At 38.1% G+C, this 18,534-nt stretch overlaps 1 protein-coding gene across 6 annotated transcripts in view; it reads left to right on the top strand.

Moving 5' to 3' along the window:
* Window positions 1-18,534, top strand: part of FXR1 (FMR1 autosomal homolog 1) — a 79,032-nt gene that overhangs the window by 20,405 nt on the left and 40,093 nt on the right. For all 6 annotated transcript variants that reach the window (XM_027540277.1, XM_027540271.1, XM_027540293.1 and 3 more), the window contains exons 2-3: window positions 1,964-2,016; window positions 3,531-3,624. In XM_027540277.1, coding sequence (XP_027396078.1) covers window positions 1,964-2,016; window positions 3,531-3,624 — 147 coding nt within the window. The remainder of the gene's footprint in view (window positions 1-1,963; window positions 2,017-3,530; window positions 3,625-18,534) is intronic.

The raw sequence follows: 18,534 nt of genomic DNA, 5'->3' as shown, positions 1-18,534 counted from the left end.
AATTAAGAGATTCAGCTGTAAATATATACCCGGCTCTATGAATGAACAAGTTAAGGGATCATTTTATGATGGCTTGGAATCTTCTGCGTTTGTATATACGTGAAGAGAAGAAAAGGAAACGTCAGAGTATTCTGAGAAATAGGGTTCTGGGCCAGATGCGTATGAATAGGAAGAGAGACCAAGTCCCCAAAGGTTGGACTAACAAGGAAGAGAGAAGTTATGGATACTTAGTCATAAAGTCGTGTGCAGGAAAATGTTGCCATTGTTATTTGGCATCTCCTGACTCTCATTTTGGCAGAGACCTAACCTGCCATCTCTTTGAGTATCTAGGGAACACCGTTGTTCTCGTGAATTGAGAAGTGTTTACTGTGTTCTGTATCAGTGTGTCAATTTTATAGAGATCTGGCCATTAGAAGTTCTTTATCCCAAGAATCTAGGGTATAGGGATTAGAACATGTCCTTTAATTGTTCATTACAGTCCACATACACTTTACTTGGGTATCAAGTTTTTAATTTATTTAATCTCATACCTGAAAGATAACTAGCAATAAGAGTAGGTTCCAGAGTTACCCTTTTTCCTGTAAGTGTTAAAAATGTGTGCACTCAAAACTGATGCTGATGTTTGTGGTGTATGTAAAGTAGGAGTGGGGAGAGGTATAAGCACTGATTTTTAGATAGGAAAAGATTTTTATTATAATAGAATTTTCCAATGATTTGGAGCTCTGGTTGAACTTACCCAATATACAAATTATATAGAAATGATAAAGATTAATGGAACATTTCAAACTCTTTTATTTTTGTTTGTTAAGTACTAGAAGGCATTAGTGAAAGTTTGGCTAATCTCCTATGGAAAGATACGTCTTACTCTCTAATATTCATGAATTTGGTAATTCTCAGCTTTTGAAAATATTCCTTACCTTACAAATTCTTTACCTTACAAATGGCAAGAGTATAATAGAGATTTGCTGGTGACCAAAATGATTGCTGAAAGTAGATGTGCAGATAAACTAGTAGAAGTAGAGACTGGCCGAGAAGTCATTTTTGTAGTGTGATTAGAAAAATCACAGCTTGAACTGAATGGCATCTCTAGCTTTGAGAGGAGAACAGTCTTTAGAATTGCACGTCAGGAGCTACTACTGCACTCTGTAAAGTATCTTTGAGTTTTAGGCTTTGCATGAAGATATATGCATTGAAATACCCCATTGCACTCAATTGATCACAGGCATTTGGAGCTGAAGAGCGATCCAGGCCAAATTACGGAATCATGCAATTGAGTAGCAAATGTGGGAGGAGGGCATTGAGAGACTAGATACATGACTTACACATTTTGTGATTGATCATCCTGCATTATTAAAGAAAGTAAAATGATTTTCAGCCTCATCTGTTACTTTCTCCTCTCTTAAGACTTTCTTTAGTTCCAAAGATTTTCCGAGGTGGTAGTAGTGCTGATGTATTTGCTTTTGGTTTCTCCACTGTCAGTTTGTTTCTTAGTCTTTAATTTGCTAATTTGCTTAAAATAATATCTGACACATAGTGTTTAAATATTTTTGGAAATTGATGAGGACATGTTTTAAATAAGTACTACAAGTTTGTGTGTGTATTTATTTAGCTAGTTGATACTGTATATTATGGAGTATAGTGTGATAAAGATATTTTAGAAAAAAATTTAAGTGCCTAGTGGTTCAGAGTATGTGAGCATTTGGCAAAGGTTGAGAATATTGCAATTCTGATTGACAGTAATACAGTGTCATTTAATATCTGTTGTGATCATGAAAGAGAGGTTAAGTAATTTGCAGGGTCAACACAACTCATAAATGATGAAGATGGAAAGCAATACCTGATCAGCCTATTCCAAGCTGAGTTGTTATCAGTATTCCATATTGTCTTTGTATCTCTAATATAGTGGTTTAGAGTTAATGTAACATTTAATTGAATATTTATTTCCTTTTAATTTTTTTTACAGGGATTTATCAAAGATGTTCATGAAGACTCCCTCACAGTTGTTTTTGAGAACAAGTAAGTTATTTTTTATTGATAGAGATCCTAATTTTGAAGATTGGTAGTACCAAACTGCTGCTTTTGGGTATTCCTCTTGCAGTCAGAAAATGAATGTGCTTTTGGGTGGGGGGTTCTTTGGTTTGATTATCTTTTTGAGTTAAAATGATTTTTGGTTTTTGATGACTTCACCTGGTTTTTTGCTCACCATTCACTTGTCACTTTTTTCCAAGACTCCTTTCATTGCCAAATCACATGTGAACATGAATCAGTTTTTGCAAAAAAAGACGGCATGAATGTAATTATAACATGCATACTTCTTAAAACCCAGAATTTTTAAATGACACTGTATAAGGCCTTCCAAATGCCCTTTTAATAAAATAAATGTATTAGGCTGCCTTAAATTGCTTGATTAGTCTTAAAGAATAATAAACAGTTTTATAGATATTGTAAAGGTTAGATAAAGTTGTGCTAAAAATGTCAAAGATGTGTGCTGAGCTTGGTTAGGAAGGATTATAAAGAAGCACTATATAATTGAAGGTCAGAAAAGAATTGGGCAGCTTTCCCTTTTAAGCTGTTTCTGGAACTGCCTGAAGAGCTATCTGCCCAACAGCTGTTTCATGTAGAAACAAGCGTTGAGATGATTCCTGTCTTTGAGCACCTGTTATATAGACAGTAAAGATGAAAAGAAAGCACTCCAATATCTTTTACTTGTCTCTTTTTTGCGCATTGTTGGCATATAGAAGCCCATTGGTTAAGTTCAGTTCAGTTGCTCAGTCATGTCCGACTCTTAGAAGTCGTAGGAATATATTATGTGCTGTTGCACCTCCCAGGCATATGAATGATTTATTAGAACCTAAAATAGGAAAGCATTTTAATTTTATCAACTTAGTTATAAAATATAGCACACAAAAAGCACAGCTAAAGCAGTAGTTTTAATACATTTGTATTTACTACAAAGATTAAAATAATTTTTTCTAAGTTTTAAGTGTATGGGTTCATTGTAGAAAAATTGTAAGAAAAATAAATCTTTTTGTAGTTTACTGTTCAGAATAATATTGACTAGTTTTCTGTATTTCTGTGAACATGTACACTAAAAAGGAATTACGCAGTTTATATTTTATAATCTTTGGAATTGTGTTCCTTTGACAGGTCATTTAGTTGTAAAAATGTTTGCAGTAAATTGATCACAGTGTAGCAGTGTAGAATGACATTATTTTAAATCTGAGTCATTACTGTGAGCTTAGCCTTTTTCATTTGCAGAATGATGTATGTGCTGTCACCTTAGGATGAATGATTAGGAAGGTAGTATGTAATTATTATCAATGACGTTAATTACCTATGAACTTCATCAAGAGCTATGCAAAATCTGTTCTAGCTCAACAGTCTGCTGAGGTGGTTTTTTTTTGGGGGGGGAGGGAAGCTAAATGATTGATTTGAAAAATTTACAGTGTTAAGCATAGACTATATAGCTTCTATATTAAGGAGTATTAGAATAGTATATATTAAAGTTCATTCATTTTCTAATCCTTCAGTTGGCAACCAGAACGCCAGGTTCCATTCAATGAAGTTAGATTACCACCACCACCTGATATAAAAAAAGAAATTAGTGAAGGAGATGAAGTAGAGGTATGTATTTATAAGTTTATTTTCTTGTGTACCTATTTTTTTTGTTTCAAATAGATATTCTTGTAGGAAAATCTGTTAGCTGATAGAGAATAAGTCTAAATTCCTTTTCTCTATTCTTCCTATTGGTAATGGCTGTGTAATGTAGCAGTACTTGAGTTTTGGAAGACGGAACTGGGATTAATGTCTCAATGCTCCTGTTTTTAGCTTTATAGCCCTGGTCAAGTTTGTTTTTTTTAACCACTAGAATAAAAATAATTTGAGAATTAAAGATGATAGTGCATTTGAGTTGTTTTCCACAGAATCTGGTAGAGAGAACTATATGATGTTGGTCATTATTTTCCTTTTTTTTTTTTTGCTAATTATTTTGTCTTCAGTATTTTCCTCAGTATTTTTGTAAAATGTTAGTATTTATCCTTTATTATAGTGATCATTAATATAGTTCATATGTAACAATGTGAAATGTTATAATAAGCATACTGCCTTTTTGAATATTATGATATTCAGAAAGATTTAAAAGGGAAAAAAGCAAAAATCACTTCCTAGAGATAAAATCCTAAATTTCATGGTTTACATATTCCCAGGCTCTTCCTTTCCTCTCTTTTAAAAAATAAAAATTGTATTTCTTTGTATCTTGTTTTTGTCACAATTAGTAGCTCCTGAATGTCTTCAGTACATATTTATTTTTGATTAATATGTCTGCTCTTATGTAACAGAAATTTTGAAATAATTGTGAAATAGAAGTATGAATTTGTTGGAGAGAGAAAATTTGATTTTTGATTTTTCAAGAAATTGATACCTCCAAGGAGCTCAAATATGCTAACTGTATTTCTCATAAACAGTTGTCTTGATAGTGTTGAAAGATTTTCAGATGTCATTTGTGCCTAGTTTATGTAGGCTAGGGTGGGAGAACTGGGGACACAGGTCAATCTTTAGTGATGAAACAGCTGTTTAAATGTTTTTATAAACACTTAACAGTACGTACTTTGTGCCACACATTGTCCTGAGTGCTTTGAATATGAGCTAATTTAGTTACTTGCCACTTTTATGTTTCATAATTTTTTAAATGGTAAATTTTCTTTTGAGTTAATTGTAGATGTTATGTTGGAAAGTCAGATTGTAGGACTTTAACCCCTAATTCACATTCTGAAATTCTGCCTAGATTTTAATTACTTGATCTAATTCTTCTGCTCCCCTGGAGTAGGAAATTTCAACCCACTCCAGTATTCTTGCCTGGAGAATCCCATGGCCAGAGGAGCTGGCAGATTACTGCCCATGGGATCGCAAAGAGCTGGACACAACTGAGCGACTAAGCATGCATTCTTCTGCTTTTGCTAAAAGCAAAGTATATTATGGGCTTCCCTCGGTGGCTTAGATGGTAAAGAACTTCCTGCAATGTGGAAGACCTGGGTTCAATCCCTGGGTCGGGAGCATCCCTAGAGAAGGAAATGGCAACCCACTCTAGTATTCTTGCCTGGAAAATCCCATGGACAAAGGAGCCTGGCGGGCTACAATCCATGGAGTTAGACACGATTGAGCGACTAACACTTTTTTCAAAGCAGGTTATAACTTCATTGTGTCAGGGTGCCACATGTATGGCCATCAGTTCTGTGAGTAGTGCTTTTCGTATTTAAAAAAATTGTTGTTCAGTTATTGGTAGTGTAAAGGCTCAGGTTAAAGGGAAAACTTGATGGAATGCTGTGGGTATTGTTGTTACAGTGTGCTTTCCTCAGTCTTGGAAGATCATGTCCAGTTGCTGGACCATTTTTATGGCTTGGGCCCCGCTACTTCCCAGCCAGTTGTATACAAAACTTTATTAAGTGATTTGGAAATTAATGATTACAGGGTGTTTTATTTCACTTTGTTTTATGGTTCAGTCTTCGGAAAATTTGTTCCTTAAAAATATGAGAATGGTAGTCTGGAATTAAGATGTAACTTTAATTTTTGAAAATTCATATAAGGAAAAAGTTTAAAATTAATCTTGCCACCTGTGGATTTATTTATTTATTTTTAGTTTTTGCCACCATGAGTTTAGGAATTTATCCTTAGGATATGAAATGTTTAAGGACTATGGTTATTAGTACTTTATATTTTGAGCCATATAACTTTACGTAAGCTCCGCCTCTTTTAAATTCAGAGTCACAGAGCTTCATATAAAAAGTGAAATGGTACAGAATTCCTTAAGGTAACAAGTGAACTTCCCTCTTATTGTAGGCATGTTGGTGTGCTTGTCTGCCTATCCCAGCTTAAATCTCATTTACCAAAGTTGAGTCTCTTCAAGATTTTTTCCTTGCATTTATAAAGAATATGTGTTTTAAGTTATAAAAATTGGGACTATACCTTATTTATAAATTTTTGTATTCAGTTAATTTATATATCATAGACATTTTCCTATCTGCACATACAGATTTAACCTTATTTTCCTCATCACCCCATGGTATTGGGTGGTACAGATGTATTATAATTAGAAAACATTGAAATTACTCAGTTTTTTTGCTTTTATTTCCCCCTCCCGCCCCCACCTCACATCCACATTTAGTGTTCTTATGTAAATCATCTTCTTATGATAGTATTAAATCTTGGTTATTGATAGTACCAAAATGTACCATTTTGTCCTCCAGAAATGATTCTTGAATGACCACTTCATAAGTTTGCTAATGCTCAAGATGTTTGCTCCTCATAGATTGACTGACTGGATTAATATTAATCTAATCTGTAAGATTTCATAAACATGGTAGAAGGAAGAAGTCTTTTATATTTTCTGAACCTTGAATGCTAGTGATACACAGTGTCTTTTAGTTTTATGACTATTAGCTGCTTGTTCTGTTTATTGTCTGTTTTTACTTCTTGATCCATGTAGTTTTTTATGTCAAATATGTTTACATTTTATGGGTAAGCTGCTATCTGTTGTATATTGTGTTTTCTCCCAGGCCGTCTGTGCTTAGTGACTTTTGCCATTAAGAACTTACTTAAGAACATTTCTTCACTTACTCAGGTCTGCCAGTTTCCCCAGTGTGGCCTCCAAGATAACCCATTTTAGTAGTTCCACAGATGTGGCCCCTTTTTTTTCCTTTTTTTAAAGAGCATTTAGGGTTTTTTTTTTTAACTTTTTATTTTATATTGGAATATAACCAGTTAACACTTGTGATAGTTTCAGGTGTACAGAAGAGCAGCTCAGCCTTACATATACATGTATCCATTCTCCCCCAAACTCCCCTCCCATCCAGACTGGCACATAACATTAAGCAGAGTTCCCTATGCTATACAGTAGGTTCTTGTTGGTTATCTGTTTTAAATATACTCGTGTATGCCTGTCCATCCCAAATTCTGTAACTACCCCTTCCACCCATTTTCCTTTTCTAAGTCTACGTTTCTGTTTTATAAATAAGCTGATTTGTATCATTTCTTTTGGCCACTATTGTCTTTCTCCTAGTTGTCAGTACTATAGTAGCAGTGAAAACAGCTGACACTGGGCTTCCTTGGTGTCTCAGTGGTAAAGAATCTTCCTGCTAATGCAGGAGATACAAGTTCGATCCCTGGGTGGACAGAGCCCCTGGAAAAGGAGACAGCAACCTACTCCAGTATTCTTGCCTGGGAAGTCCTATGGACAAAGGACCCTCTGGTGGACCACAGTACACGGGGTCTCAAAAGAGTCAGACACGACTTAGTGACCAAACAACAACAGCTGACATTAACCATGAAATATATAACTAACTGACTTTTTAAACACTTATATCAGTTTCAAAGAACAGTTTCTTGAGGGCCTCTTTGAAATTCTATGAATATCTTTCCTAACCTTTCCAAGTTTCCTATAGCTTGATGGTTAGGAAGTTGGTTACCAGGTTAAGTTTTTGTCCTATATGTTATTCTGATATATCGTGCTATATTCGCAGGGTGTTGTCAGTTTTGTGCCAAATTACCAACTCTTACTTTTACAGCTCTAGGAACCATTTCTTTTTGAAGAACAGAAAGATGACTTTGATTTGGCCATCATTAATTGACTTAGAACAGAAATGATACAGGAGGGAGTTTTTCATTAGCTATTCAGGCATTTATCTAAAATCTAGCTGTATGACAGAGACCTAAAAAGACATTTCTCCAAAAGACATACCGATGGGCAACATAGAGATACTCACCTCAGCTAATTATTATTGTTGTTGTTCAGTTGCTAAGTTGTGTCTGACTCTTTGTGAACTTGTGGACTGCAGCACGCCAGGCTTCCCTGCCCTTCACTATCTTCCAGAGTTTGCTCAAACTCATGTCCATTGAGTTGGTGATGCCATCAAACCATTTCATCTTCGGTCACCCTCTTCTCTTGCCTTCAGTATTTCCCAGCATCAGGATCTTCTCCAGTGAGTTGGCTCTTTGCATCAGGTAGCCAAAGTATTAGAGCTTCAAGTTCAGCATCAGTCCTTCCAATGAATATTCAGGGTTCATTTTCTTTAGGATTGACTGGGCTTGATCTATTTGCTTTGCAAGGGACACTCAAGGGTCTTCTCCAGCACCACAGTTTGAAAGATTCAATTCTTCAGTGCTCAGCCTTTGGTCCAACTAGCATATCCGTGTATAACTACTGGAAAAACCATAGCTTTGACTATACTGACCTTTGTCTGCAAAGTGATGTCTCTGCTTTTTAATACACTGTCTAGGTTTGTCATAGATTTTTTTCAAGGAGCAAGCATCTTTTAAGTTCATGGCTGCAGTCACCATCTGCAGTGATTTTGGAGTCTAAGAAAATACAATCTGGCACTGTGTGCTTTTTCCCCATCTATTTGCCATTGAAGCGATGAGACCAGATGCCATGATCTTAGTTTTTTGAATGTTGAGTTTTAAGCCAGCTTTTTCACTCTCCTCTTTGACCTCATCAAGAGGCTCTTTATTTCCTCTTCACTTTCTGCCATTAGAATGATGTTGGTGGTTCAGTTGGTAAGTTGTGTCCGACTCTTTGTGACCCCATGGACTGCAGCACACCAGGCTTCCCTGTCCCTCACCATCTCCCAGAGTTTGCTTAAACTCATGTCCATTGAGTCAGTGATGCCATCATCTCATCCTCTGTTGTCTCCTTCTCCTGCTGCCTTCAGTCTTTCCAAGCATTAAGGGTCTTTCCCAGTGAGTCCTTCCAATGAATATTCAGAGTTGATTTCCTTTAGGATTGACTGGTTTGATTGTGTTGCTGTGCAAGGGACTCTCAATAGTCTTCTTGAAAGGTTATCGCTAAACCACGAAGGACGCCAGGATTCTTGGCCTCTGGAGGAGAAGAATTCAGTCCGGGGCCAGAGATGAGGCTTGATCTCTCTGAGCTTTTGTGTAATAAAGTTTTATTAAAGTATAAAAGAGAGAAAGCTTCTGACAGAGACATCAGAATGGGGCAGAAAAAGTACCCCCCTGATAGTCTTTAGCTGGATGTTATGTAGCTATTAGCAGTCTGCTAATTAAAGAAAGGAAATGTCTTAAAACTCAGAATGGCACCAGGCCCCTCACCCACAAGATGCATTTTGAGATAATCTTGTCATGCCAGGCCATAAAATGGTTGACATGAATCTTGAAGAAAGGCAGATCCCCATACAAATATATAGTTTTATTAACATAGATTAGGAGAACAATGTATGAGTATAACATACTGGTTTGTCATGATGGTTCTGAGCCTTTAGTTGGAACCAACTTGAAAATAGAGTCTGAGGTAAATGCATGGTACATTAACATAGTTTGAGACGAAATATTTCCATAAGAAAAATGCATTGGTTAGCTCAAGGTTTGAGAAAAGTTCAGGTGGAACCAATTGTCATTATGGCAACACAGTTTTAAGAGAAACCTCTTTTTAAATTTGTATAGAGAAGGGGAAAAAAATGTAACACTAGTTTGTTTCTTCCTGCCGCTTGCTGCTACTGCTAAGTCGCTTCAGTCGTGTCCGACTCTGTGTGACCCCATACACGGCAGCCCACCAGGCTCACCCGTCCCTGGGATTCTCCAGGCAAGAACACTGGAGTGGGTTGCCATTTCCTTCTCCAATGCATGAAAGTGGAAAGTGAAGTGAAGTCCCTCAGTCGTGTCCGACTCTTTGCGACCCCATGGACTGCAGCCCATCAGGCTCCTCCATCCATGGGATTTTCCAGGCAAGAGTACTGGAGTGGGGTGCCATCGCCTTCTCCAATAAAAAAAGTCTGACACTTGTAGCCTATTTTCTCCGTTTGGAGACCCCTGACCTTCCTGCCTGTTACCCTCTCATTCTCCAGCACCACAATTCAAAAGCATCATTTCTTAGGCACTCAGCCTTCTTAACGGTCCAACTCTCATATCCATACATGACTGCTGGAAAAGCCATAGCTTGACTAGATGGACTTTTGTCAGCAAAGTGATGTCTCTGCTTTTTAATACGCTGTGTAGGTTTGTCATAGCATTTCTTCCAAAGAGCAAGTGTCTTTTAATTTCATGGCTGCAGTTGCCATCCACAGTGATTTTGGAGCCCGAGAAAATAAAGCCTGTCCCTGTTTGCCATGGAGTGGTGGGACTGGATTCATGATTTTAGTTTTTTGAATGTTGAGTTTTAGGCCAGCTTTTCCTCTCTCCTCCTTCACCCTCATCAAGAGGCTCTTTAGTTCCTCTTTGCTTTGTGCCATTAGGGTGGTATCATCTTCGTATCTGAGCTTGTTGATATTTCTCCTGGCAATCTTGATTCTAGCTTGTGATTCATGTAGCCCGGTGTTTCACATGATTTATTCGGCATAGAATTTAAATAACCAGGGTGACAGTATATATACAGCCTTGACATACTCCTTTCCCAATTTTGAACCAGTCCATTGTTCCATGTCGACTTCTAACTGTTGCTTCTGCATACTGGTTTGTCAGGAGGCAGATAAGGTGTTCTGGTATTCCTGTCTCTTTTAAAACTTCTCCACAGTTTGTTGTGATCTGCACAGTCAAAGGGTTTAGCATAATCAGTGAAGCAGAAGTAGACGTTTTTCTGGAATTTGCTTGCTTTTTCTATGATTCAGCAGATGTTGGCAGTTTGATTTCTGGTTCCTCTGCCTTGTCTAAATCCATCTGAAAGCTCTCCAGTACATCTGGATGTTCTCATTTCATGTCATTCTGAAGCCTTGCTTGAAGGAATTGAGCAATACCTTGTTAGCATGTTAAATGAGCGCAATTGTACAATAGTTTGAACATTCTTTGACATTTCCTTTCTTTGGGATTGGAATGAAAAGTGACCTCTTCCAGTCCTGTGGCCACTGCTGAGTTTTCCAAATTTGCTGGCATATTGAGTGCATCACTTTTAACAGCATAACCTTTTAAGATTTGAAATAGCTCAGCTGGAATTCCATCACCTCCACTAACTGATCATAGTAATACTTCCTAAGGCGCATTTGACTTCACGTTCCAGGGTATTTGGCTCTAGGTGAGTTCCCACACCATCATGTGTGGCTAATTATTAGAGAAATGCAAATCACAATTACAATGAGATATTACAATGAGATATCACCTCATACTGGTCAGAATGACCATCATCAAAAGTTTACAGATAAATACTGAAGAGGGTATGGGCTTCCCAGGTGGCACTGGTTTTAACCTGCCTACCAATTCAGGAGACATAAGAGCCTTGGGTTCGATCCCTGGGTTTCGATGATTTCCTGGAGAAGGAAATGGCAACGCACTCCAGTATTCTTGCCTGGAGAATCCTACGGACAGAGGAGCCTGGCCGGTGTAGTCCATGGGATTGCAAAGAGTCTAGCATGACTGAGCACACATCAAGAAGAAATAGAGGGTATGGAGAAAAGGGGACCTTACTGCATGTTGGTGGGAATTCACATTGGTGCAGCCCCTATGGAGGCTCTTTTAAAAATTGAAAATAGAACTACCATACGATACAGCAGTCCCACTCCTGGACTTATATTTGGAGAAAACTAATTTGAGAAGATAATAGGCACTTCATTGTTCATAGCAACACTATAATAGCCATGACGTGGAAGCAGCCTAAGTGTCTATTGATAGGTGAGTAGATAAAGAAGATAATGGGATTATATATATGTGTGTGTATTTGTGTACACTTCAGTATGTATGTACATACAGTGGGGTATTAGTTATAAAAAGGAATGAAATAATGCTATTTGCAGCAACATAGATGAACTTAGACGTTATAGTACTTAGTGAAGTAAGCCAAAGACAAATATTTTATATCACTTAAAAAAATTCTTTTAATTTTTTGGCTGTGCTGCACAGCATGTGGGATCTTAGTTTCCCAACCAGGGATTGAACCCATGCCATCTGAATTGGAAGTGCAGAGTCTTAAACTAGACCACCAGGGAATTCCACATTTGATATCACTTGTATGTGGAATCTAAAATATGCCATAAATGAACTTATTTATGAAACAGACTCACAGACATACAAAACTTAGGGTTACCAATTGGGAAGGAGGACAGGATAAATTAGGAATTTGGGATTAACATATACACACTGCTGCTGCTGCTGCTGAGTCGCTTCAGTCGTGTCCAACTCTGTGCGACCCCGTAGATGGCAGCCCACCAGGCTCCCCCGTCCCTAGGATTCTCCAGGCAAGAACACTGGAGTGGGTTGCCATTTCTTTCTCCAATGCATGAAAGTGAAAAGTGAAAGTGAAGTTGCTCAGTCGTGTCCGACTCTTAGTGACCCCATGGACTGCAGCCCACCAGGCCCCTCCATCCATGGAATTTTCAAGGCAAGAGTACTGGAGTGGGGTGCCATTGCCTTCTCCGATATACACACTACCATCTATAAAATAAACAACTAGGACTTACTGTATAGTATAGGAAACTATATTCAGTATTTTGTAATAACCTATGATGACAAAGAATCTGAAAAAAGAAGTGTGTGTGTATATATATATACACAAAACTGAATCACTGCTGTACATCTGACGCACAGTATTGTAAATCAGCTATACTTTTGTTTTAAAAAAATTCAGCCATCTGAACTTTCCATTCTTATTGGTCAAGTCACAATTTCACCTGGCTTACTCTAAAATTTTACCACTTTACAAACGTGTTTGGTTCCTTGAGATTTGCCTTTTCAGCCAGCCTGTGAGATTTACATGATATTATAAAACATAAGTTAGCATGTCCAGGAATGGCTTCAAGAAGACACTATATGGCCTATACTAGAAAGTTGGTTTTGAAAAGTCTTAAGATTCAAAGTTTTTTTTTTAAACCTAATTAGTGGCTTTGTATCTGATTTCTTAAACAGTAATGGTGTATATTTTAAAATCTTTTTAGTTTCATAATTAATTTTTTTGATTAAGTATTTGCATAACAGATGATTTTGCTAACTAAAGATTGCTAAGAAAATTGGTAATTCCTTGGTGGTCCAGTGGTTAAGACTCTGCACTTTCACTGCTGAGGACCTGAGTTTGATTCTTGATCAGGGAGCTGAGATACCCCGTAAGCCATGTGGCGTGGCAAAAAAAAAAAACATTGCCAAAAAATAATTCTCAGCTGATAAAGTTGGAGATGATGGGAAAATGAGGAGTTCCTTAGGTTCTCTTAAACTGGATATATGGCATAATATTCTGGCATATTGAAAAGCCAGTAGAAAAAATGTTTTCCCAGTGAGTTCACGTGTGAGATGCTTTGTTTTTATTATCTTATTTAGCAAGTTAATGACACATAAACATGTTACGGAGAAGGCGATGGCACCCCACTCCAGTACTCTTGTCTGGAAAATCCCATGGATGGAGGAGTCTTGTGGGCTGCAGTCCATGGGGTCGCTAAGAGTCGGACATGACTGAGTGACTTCACTTTCACTTTTCACTTTCATGCATTGGAGAAGGAAATGGCAACCCACTCCAGTGTTCTTGCCTGGAGAATCCCAGGGACGGGGGAGCCTGGTGGGCTGCCGTCTATGGGGTCACAGAGAGTCAGACATGATTGAAGCTACTTAGCAGCAGCAGCAAACATGTTACATAGGAAGCCTGACATTTCAAGCTAGTCTGTAATTTTATAAGACAAGTTTTTCCTCTTGAGTTTAACATATTTGATATTTTAAAACTTTTTTTTCTTTTGGAATTGTGAAATCTGGTTGAAATACAGATTAACAGGTTTTTATTCTTGTGACATATACATTTTCTTCCATCTTTTATGGCAGATAGACATTATGGTTCTACATCTTTATAATTTAGTTATAATCTTATGATAAGTCCCTTGAAAGATTTGGTAAAAGGAATAAGAATAATTTGATAGGATACTCCCTTACCTTACCATGTGGCATGTGGAGTCTTAGATCCCTAACCAGGGATCCAGCCTACACTGCTGTAGTGTAAACACTGAGTCATACGTAAGCCACTGGATTTCCAGGGAAGTCCCTTTACTGTACAATTTTTTTACTGTAATTTTTAAGTTAATATTTTACTTATATAAAAAAGTACAATATACATGTATAATTTACATTTTGCCTTTCTAAAAGTTTTAAAATGTATTTCTCTTTTTTGTTTTTGTCTATGTTGGGTCATCATTGCAGCACGTAGACTTTCTCTAGTTGAAGTAAGCAAGGGCTACTTTCTAGTTGCAGTGTTCGAGCTTCTCATTGTAGTGGTTTCTCTTGTTGAGGTGCACCGGCTCTAGGGCAGGCAGGCTTCTGTAGTTGCACTCTGAGGGCTGTGGAGTGCAGGACTCAGTTGTTTTGGCACACAGGCTCCCAAGGCATGTGGAATCTTCCAGGACTAGGAATCAAACCTGTCCACTTGATTGGCAGGTGGATTCTTAACCACTGGACCACCAGGAGAAGTCCTACATTTTACTTTTAAAAATGTGTCAGTTTGGTTCTTGGAACCACTTTGAAAATTATAGCTGTGTGTAGTTAGAATCAGTCTTTCTCATAATACCAAGTCAGCATTGTTAGTCCTTGTGGTTGGAAATGCTCATATGTTAAAGGATGAATGAATATATTCTTTATTACTTACATCTTTTTCTTTGGGGGAAATGATTTGTTAAAGTATCAGCCACGAATGCTAATGAGATAATACTGTTTGTTGTGTAAGTAAATAAGCACCTTAGTGTTTTCTAGATGTTAAGCTTGCTTTCCTAATGTATATTTTCTATTCATAGATTGTAATGAGATGAAATAGATGTGAACAGTAGTGAACAAATGTTTTTCATGTAGTTGTAAAATAGGTCATTATGATTAAGTATTCAAATTAATGCTTGACATCATTTAGAACTTGATAAAAACTGGTAAAAAATTCTCTATTTAGGTTTTCACATTATTTCTATTTGGTTATAACTTTGAAAGGCCTTGTTGAACATTATTAACGTGAATGAAAAGTTGATCACATTAGGATCCGGAATGGAATGCTATTTAAGTCATAATTTGGTTATGTGCTAGAATTTGGAGGCCAATAAGGGTTGACTTGGAGAGAAGGCAATGGCACCCCACTCCAGTACTGTTGCCCAGAAATCCCATGGACAGAGGAGCCTGGTAGGCTGCAGTCCATAGGGTTGCTAAGAGTCAGACACAACTGAACGACTTCACTTTCACTTTTCACTTTCCTGCATTGGAGAAGGAAATGGCAACCCACTCCAGTGTTCTTGCCTGGAGAATCCCATGGACGGAGAAGCCTGGTAGGCTGCAGTCCATGGTGTCGAACAGAGTCGGACACGACTGAAGTGACTTAGCAGCGGCAGCAAGGGTTGACTTCAATTAATCTGGTAGAAAGAGTACTGAACTGTATAGTATAGACTTTTGGAATTTTATTATTCCATAATATTATAACCTTCTTCACTGTGGTTACTATTGTGTTTTTAGATGTCTCATGGGCACCCCTTAGTCTAATGCTTTCTAACACTCTTTCTTAGATTTGAAGAAACTTAAAATATTAGAGAAATGAGGGCCATTGCCTTAGAGTGTGGAATGCTTCTTTGAGATAGTTTGGAGATTTAAGTGAATTGAAATCTGAAGTAAGAGAATTTCTATGAGGTGCTCTTACTCCAACAACATAGTCATAAATAAATCCAGTAATCAGCATTTTGGGCATGGTACACTGCTGCTAAATCGCTTCAGTCGTGTCCGGCTCTGTGTGACCCCACAGACAGCAGCCCATCAGGCTCCCCATCCCTGGGATTCTCCAGGCAAGAACACTGGAGTGGGTTGCCATTTCCTTCTCCAATGCATGAAAGTGAAAAGTGAAAGTGAATTTGCTCAGTCGTGTCTGACTCTTAGCGACCCCAAGGACTGCAGCCTACCAGGCTCCTCCGTCCATGGAATTTTCCAGGCAAAAGTACTGAAGTGGGGTGCCATTGTACACTAGGACACGTTTTTAATGCTGAGGTTTTAAAATGAGTTTTTATTGTGTTGAGTACAGTGTTCATTTTGTGAAGGATGTGCTTTGACTCACAGTACTAAAATGGAGGCAAATTCATAGCACCTTGATTCAGACCCCAGGAACTTAGTTTCATTTGGCTTTATGAGAGTGGCTTTGTCTTTCAGGGATACAGTTGTTATTGAGGTTTACAGAGATGAATAAAATGTAATGAGAAAGCTGCAAGGCAGTCCACAATGATTTATTCTCTTTTTTTTGTAGGTAAAATTACATAGGAAGTCATTCTAGACAGTTATTCTTTGGTGAAAATAGAAATAGAACAGATGTTTTTAAGACCCATTTTTCAGCATTCAAGCTTGAGGCAGCCATCCACTATAGACCAACGAGAGAGAAAAAACATTAGTCTGTTTAGCTGAACTGCCTTTCTAAGGTAGTAGTTGGAAAGGGCACTTGTTGTTCTCAAGGTTTTCTTTTTGTTTTTTTAATTTTCATACTAGGGGAAATAGTCATAATTTACCATTTGGGTCTAATGGACCATTTAAAAAATTTTTTTGTGTTTTAAAGTCATTTTACATATAAATTTACAGAAGTAAGAATAAAAGGGTAGTGAAGATCACCATTATTAGGTATTTTAATAAGCATTTAAACATAGGGTTTAAGACAGTGGGTCTTCCCTGGTGGCTGTAGTGGTAAAGAACCAGCCTGCCAATGCAGGAGAAGAGACTTGGGTTCGATCCCTGGGCCAGGAAAATCCTCTGAAGGAGGGCATGGCAACCCACTCCAGTAACATTGCCTGGAGAATCCCTTGGACAGAGGAGCCTGGCAGGCTACAGTCCATAGGGTCACAGAGTCAGATGTGACTGAAGTGTCTTAGCACACACATACCTAAAATGAGCAAAGTTTTCTGTGTATTATTTACTGCTTATCAGCTATCATGTATAAACCCAGAACATACACATCTTGTAATAAGTACTGATACCAAATTTAAAGTCTGTCTCTGTAAGTTCTAGTTTATCTTCTGTTTCATCTTACCCTGGAATTATCAGAATGCATCAATGCTTTTAGGTTAGAATGCAGTTGACACTTAAACAACATGGGTTTGATCTGCATGAGTCTGTTTAAACTCAGATTCTACAGATACTCCCCCCACCCCCCACACACACCCTACACACATCCACTCTACCCCTGCCCACCCTGCCTCCAGCATCTTGTGTGATCTTAGTTCCCTGACCAGAGATTGAACTCCCTGGGTCCTTGACACTGAAAGTGTAAAGTCCTAACTCCTGGACCATCAGGGAATTCCACTCAGATTGTTTTCATATTTTCATAGAAAATACGGTAGTACTACATGATCAGTGGTTGGTTGAGTTTGCAGATGTGGAACTGTATATAGAGGGCTGGCTATGTTAACACTTGATTTTCAACCCCATAGAGGATGAATGAGCCCCTAACCCTTTTGTTGTTCAAGGGTCAGTTGTATTTTGGAATTTTTAATGGCTTCTAATTTTATTGACTAGAGCACGGGGGTCCCCAACCTCTGGGATTTAATGCCTGGTAATCTGAGGTGGAGTTGATGTAATAATAATTAAGTGCACAATAAATGTAATGCACTTGAATCATCCAAAACCTTTCCCCTTATCCCCAGTCTGTGGAAAATTGTCTTCCACGAGACCCATCCCTGGTCCCCAAAGGTTGGGGATCACTGGACTTGAGTATTGTCATTTTTAAAAATTACTTACTTATTTTTTGGTTGTGCTCGGTCTTCATTGCTGCTTGGGCTTTTCTCTAGTTGTCGTGAGCAGGGGGCTACTCTCTAGTTGTGGTGCATGGGCTTCTCATTGCAGTGGCTTCTCTCGTGGAGCACAGGCTCCAGGCACACAGGCCTCAGCAGTTGCAGCAGGTTCGCTCAGTAGTTGAAACACACAGGCTTAGTTGCTCCATGGCGTGTGGGGGATCTTCCCAGACCAGGGGTCAAACCCTTGTCTCCTGCATTGGCAGGCAGATTCTTTACTGCTGAGCCACCAGGGAAGCCCTAGTATTGTCATCTTTGTGCTATAATTACACCAGTTCATATAACCAATTGGATTGACTAATCCATTGCATTTTGTGCATTTCTTTATCATCATTTCCTTTCTAGTCAGGATAGCAAAGTATTGAATATTTAGGATATAGGAAAAATAAGGTTCCTGGACTCTAGCTTAGATTTATGTAAGGGTTCACTGGATACATATAATAACTGCGGTGAGTTTTATTCCATTCTGAAAAAAGGTGAAGTGTCTTATTTTTTTGGAAGATCTGTAAGAAGGGACTTCCCAGGTGGCGCTAGTGGTAAAAAATCTGCCTGCAATGCAGGAGACCTAGATTCAATCCCTGGGTTGGGAAGATCCCCTGGAGAAGGAAATTTTCTTGCCTTCTTGAGAATTCCGTGAGAGGAGCCTGGCAGGCTACAGACCACGAAGTCATAGAGTTGGAGACGACTCAACTAACACTTTGACTTTCATTTTTTCCCCTGAATACATACAGTAACTGCAATGAGTTATTCTTTTCTAAAGAAAGGTGAAGTTTCTTATCTTTTTGGAAGATCTGTAAGAAAGGATAGTCATGAAACAGATATATAAGAAATGCAAAAG

Source organism: Bos indicus x Bos taurus, chromosome 1 (genome assembly GCF_003369695.1).
Source record: "Bos indicus x Bos taurus breed Angus x Brahman F1 hybrid chromosome 1, Bos_hybrid_MaternalHap_v2.0, whole genome shotgun sequence".
Taxonomy (NCBI): Eukaryota; Metazoa; Chordata; class Mammalia; order Artiodactyla; family Bovidae; genus Bos; species Bos indicus x Bos taurus.
Note: the sequence above shows the minus strand (reverse complement) of the source record. Positions and strands in the feature narration are given on the sequence as shown.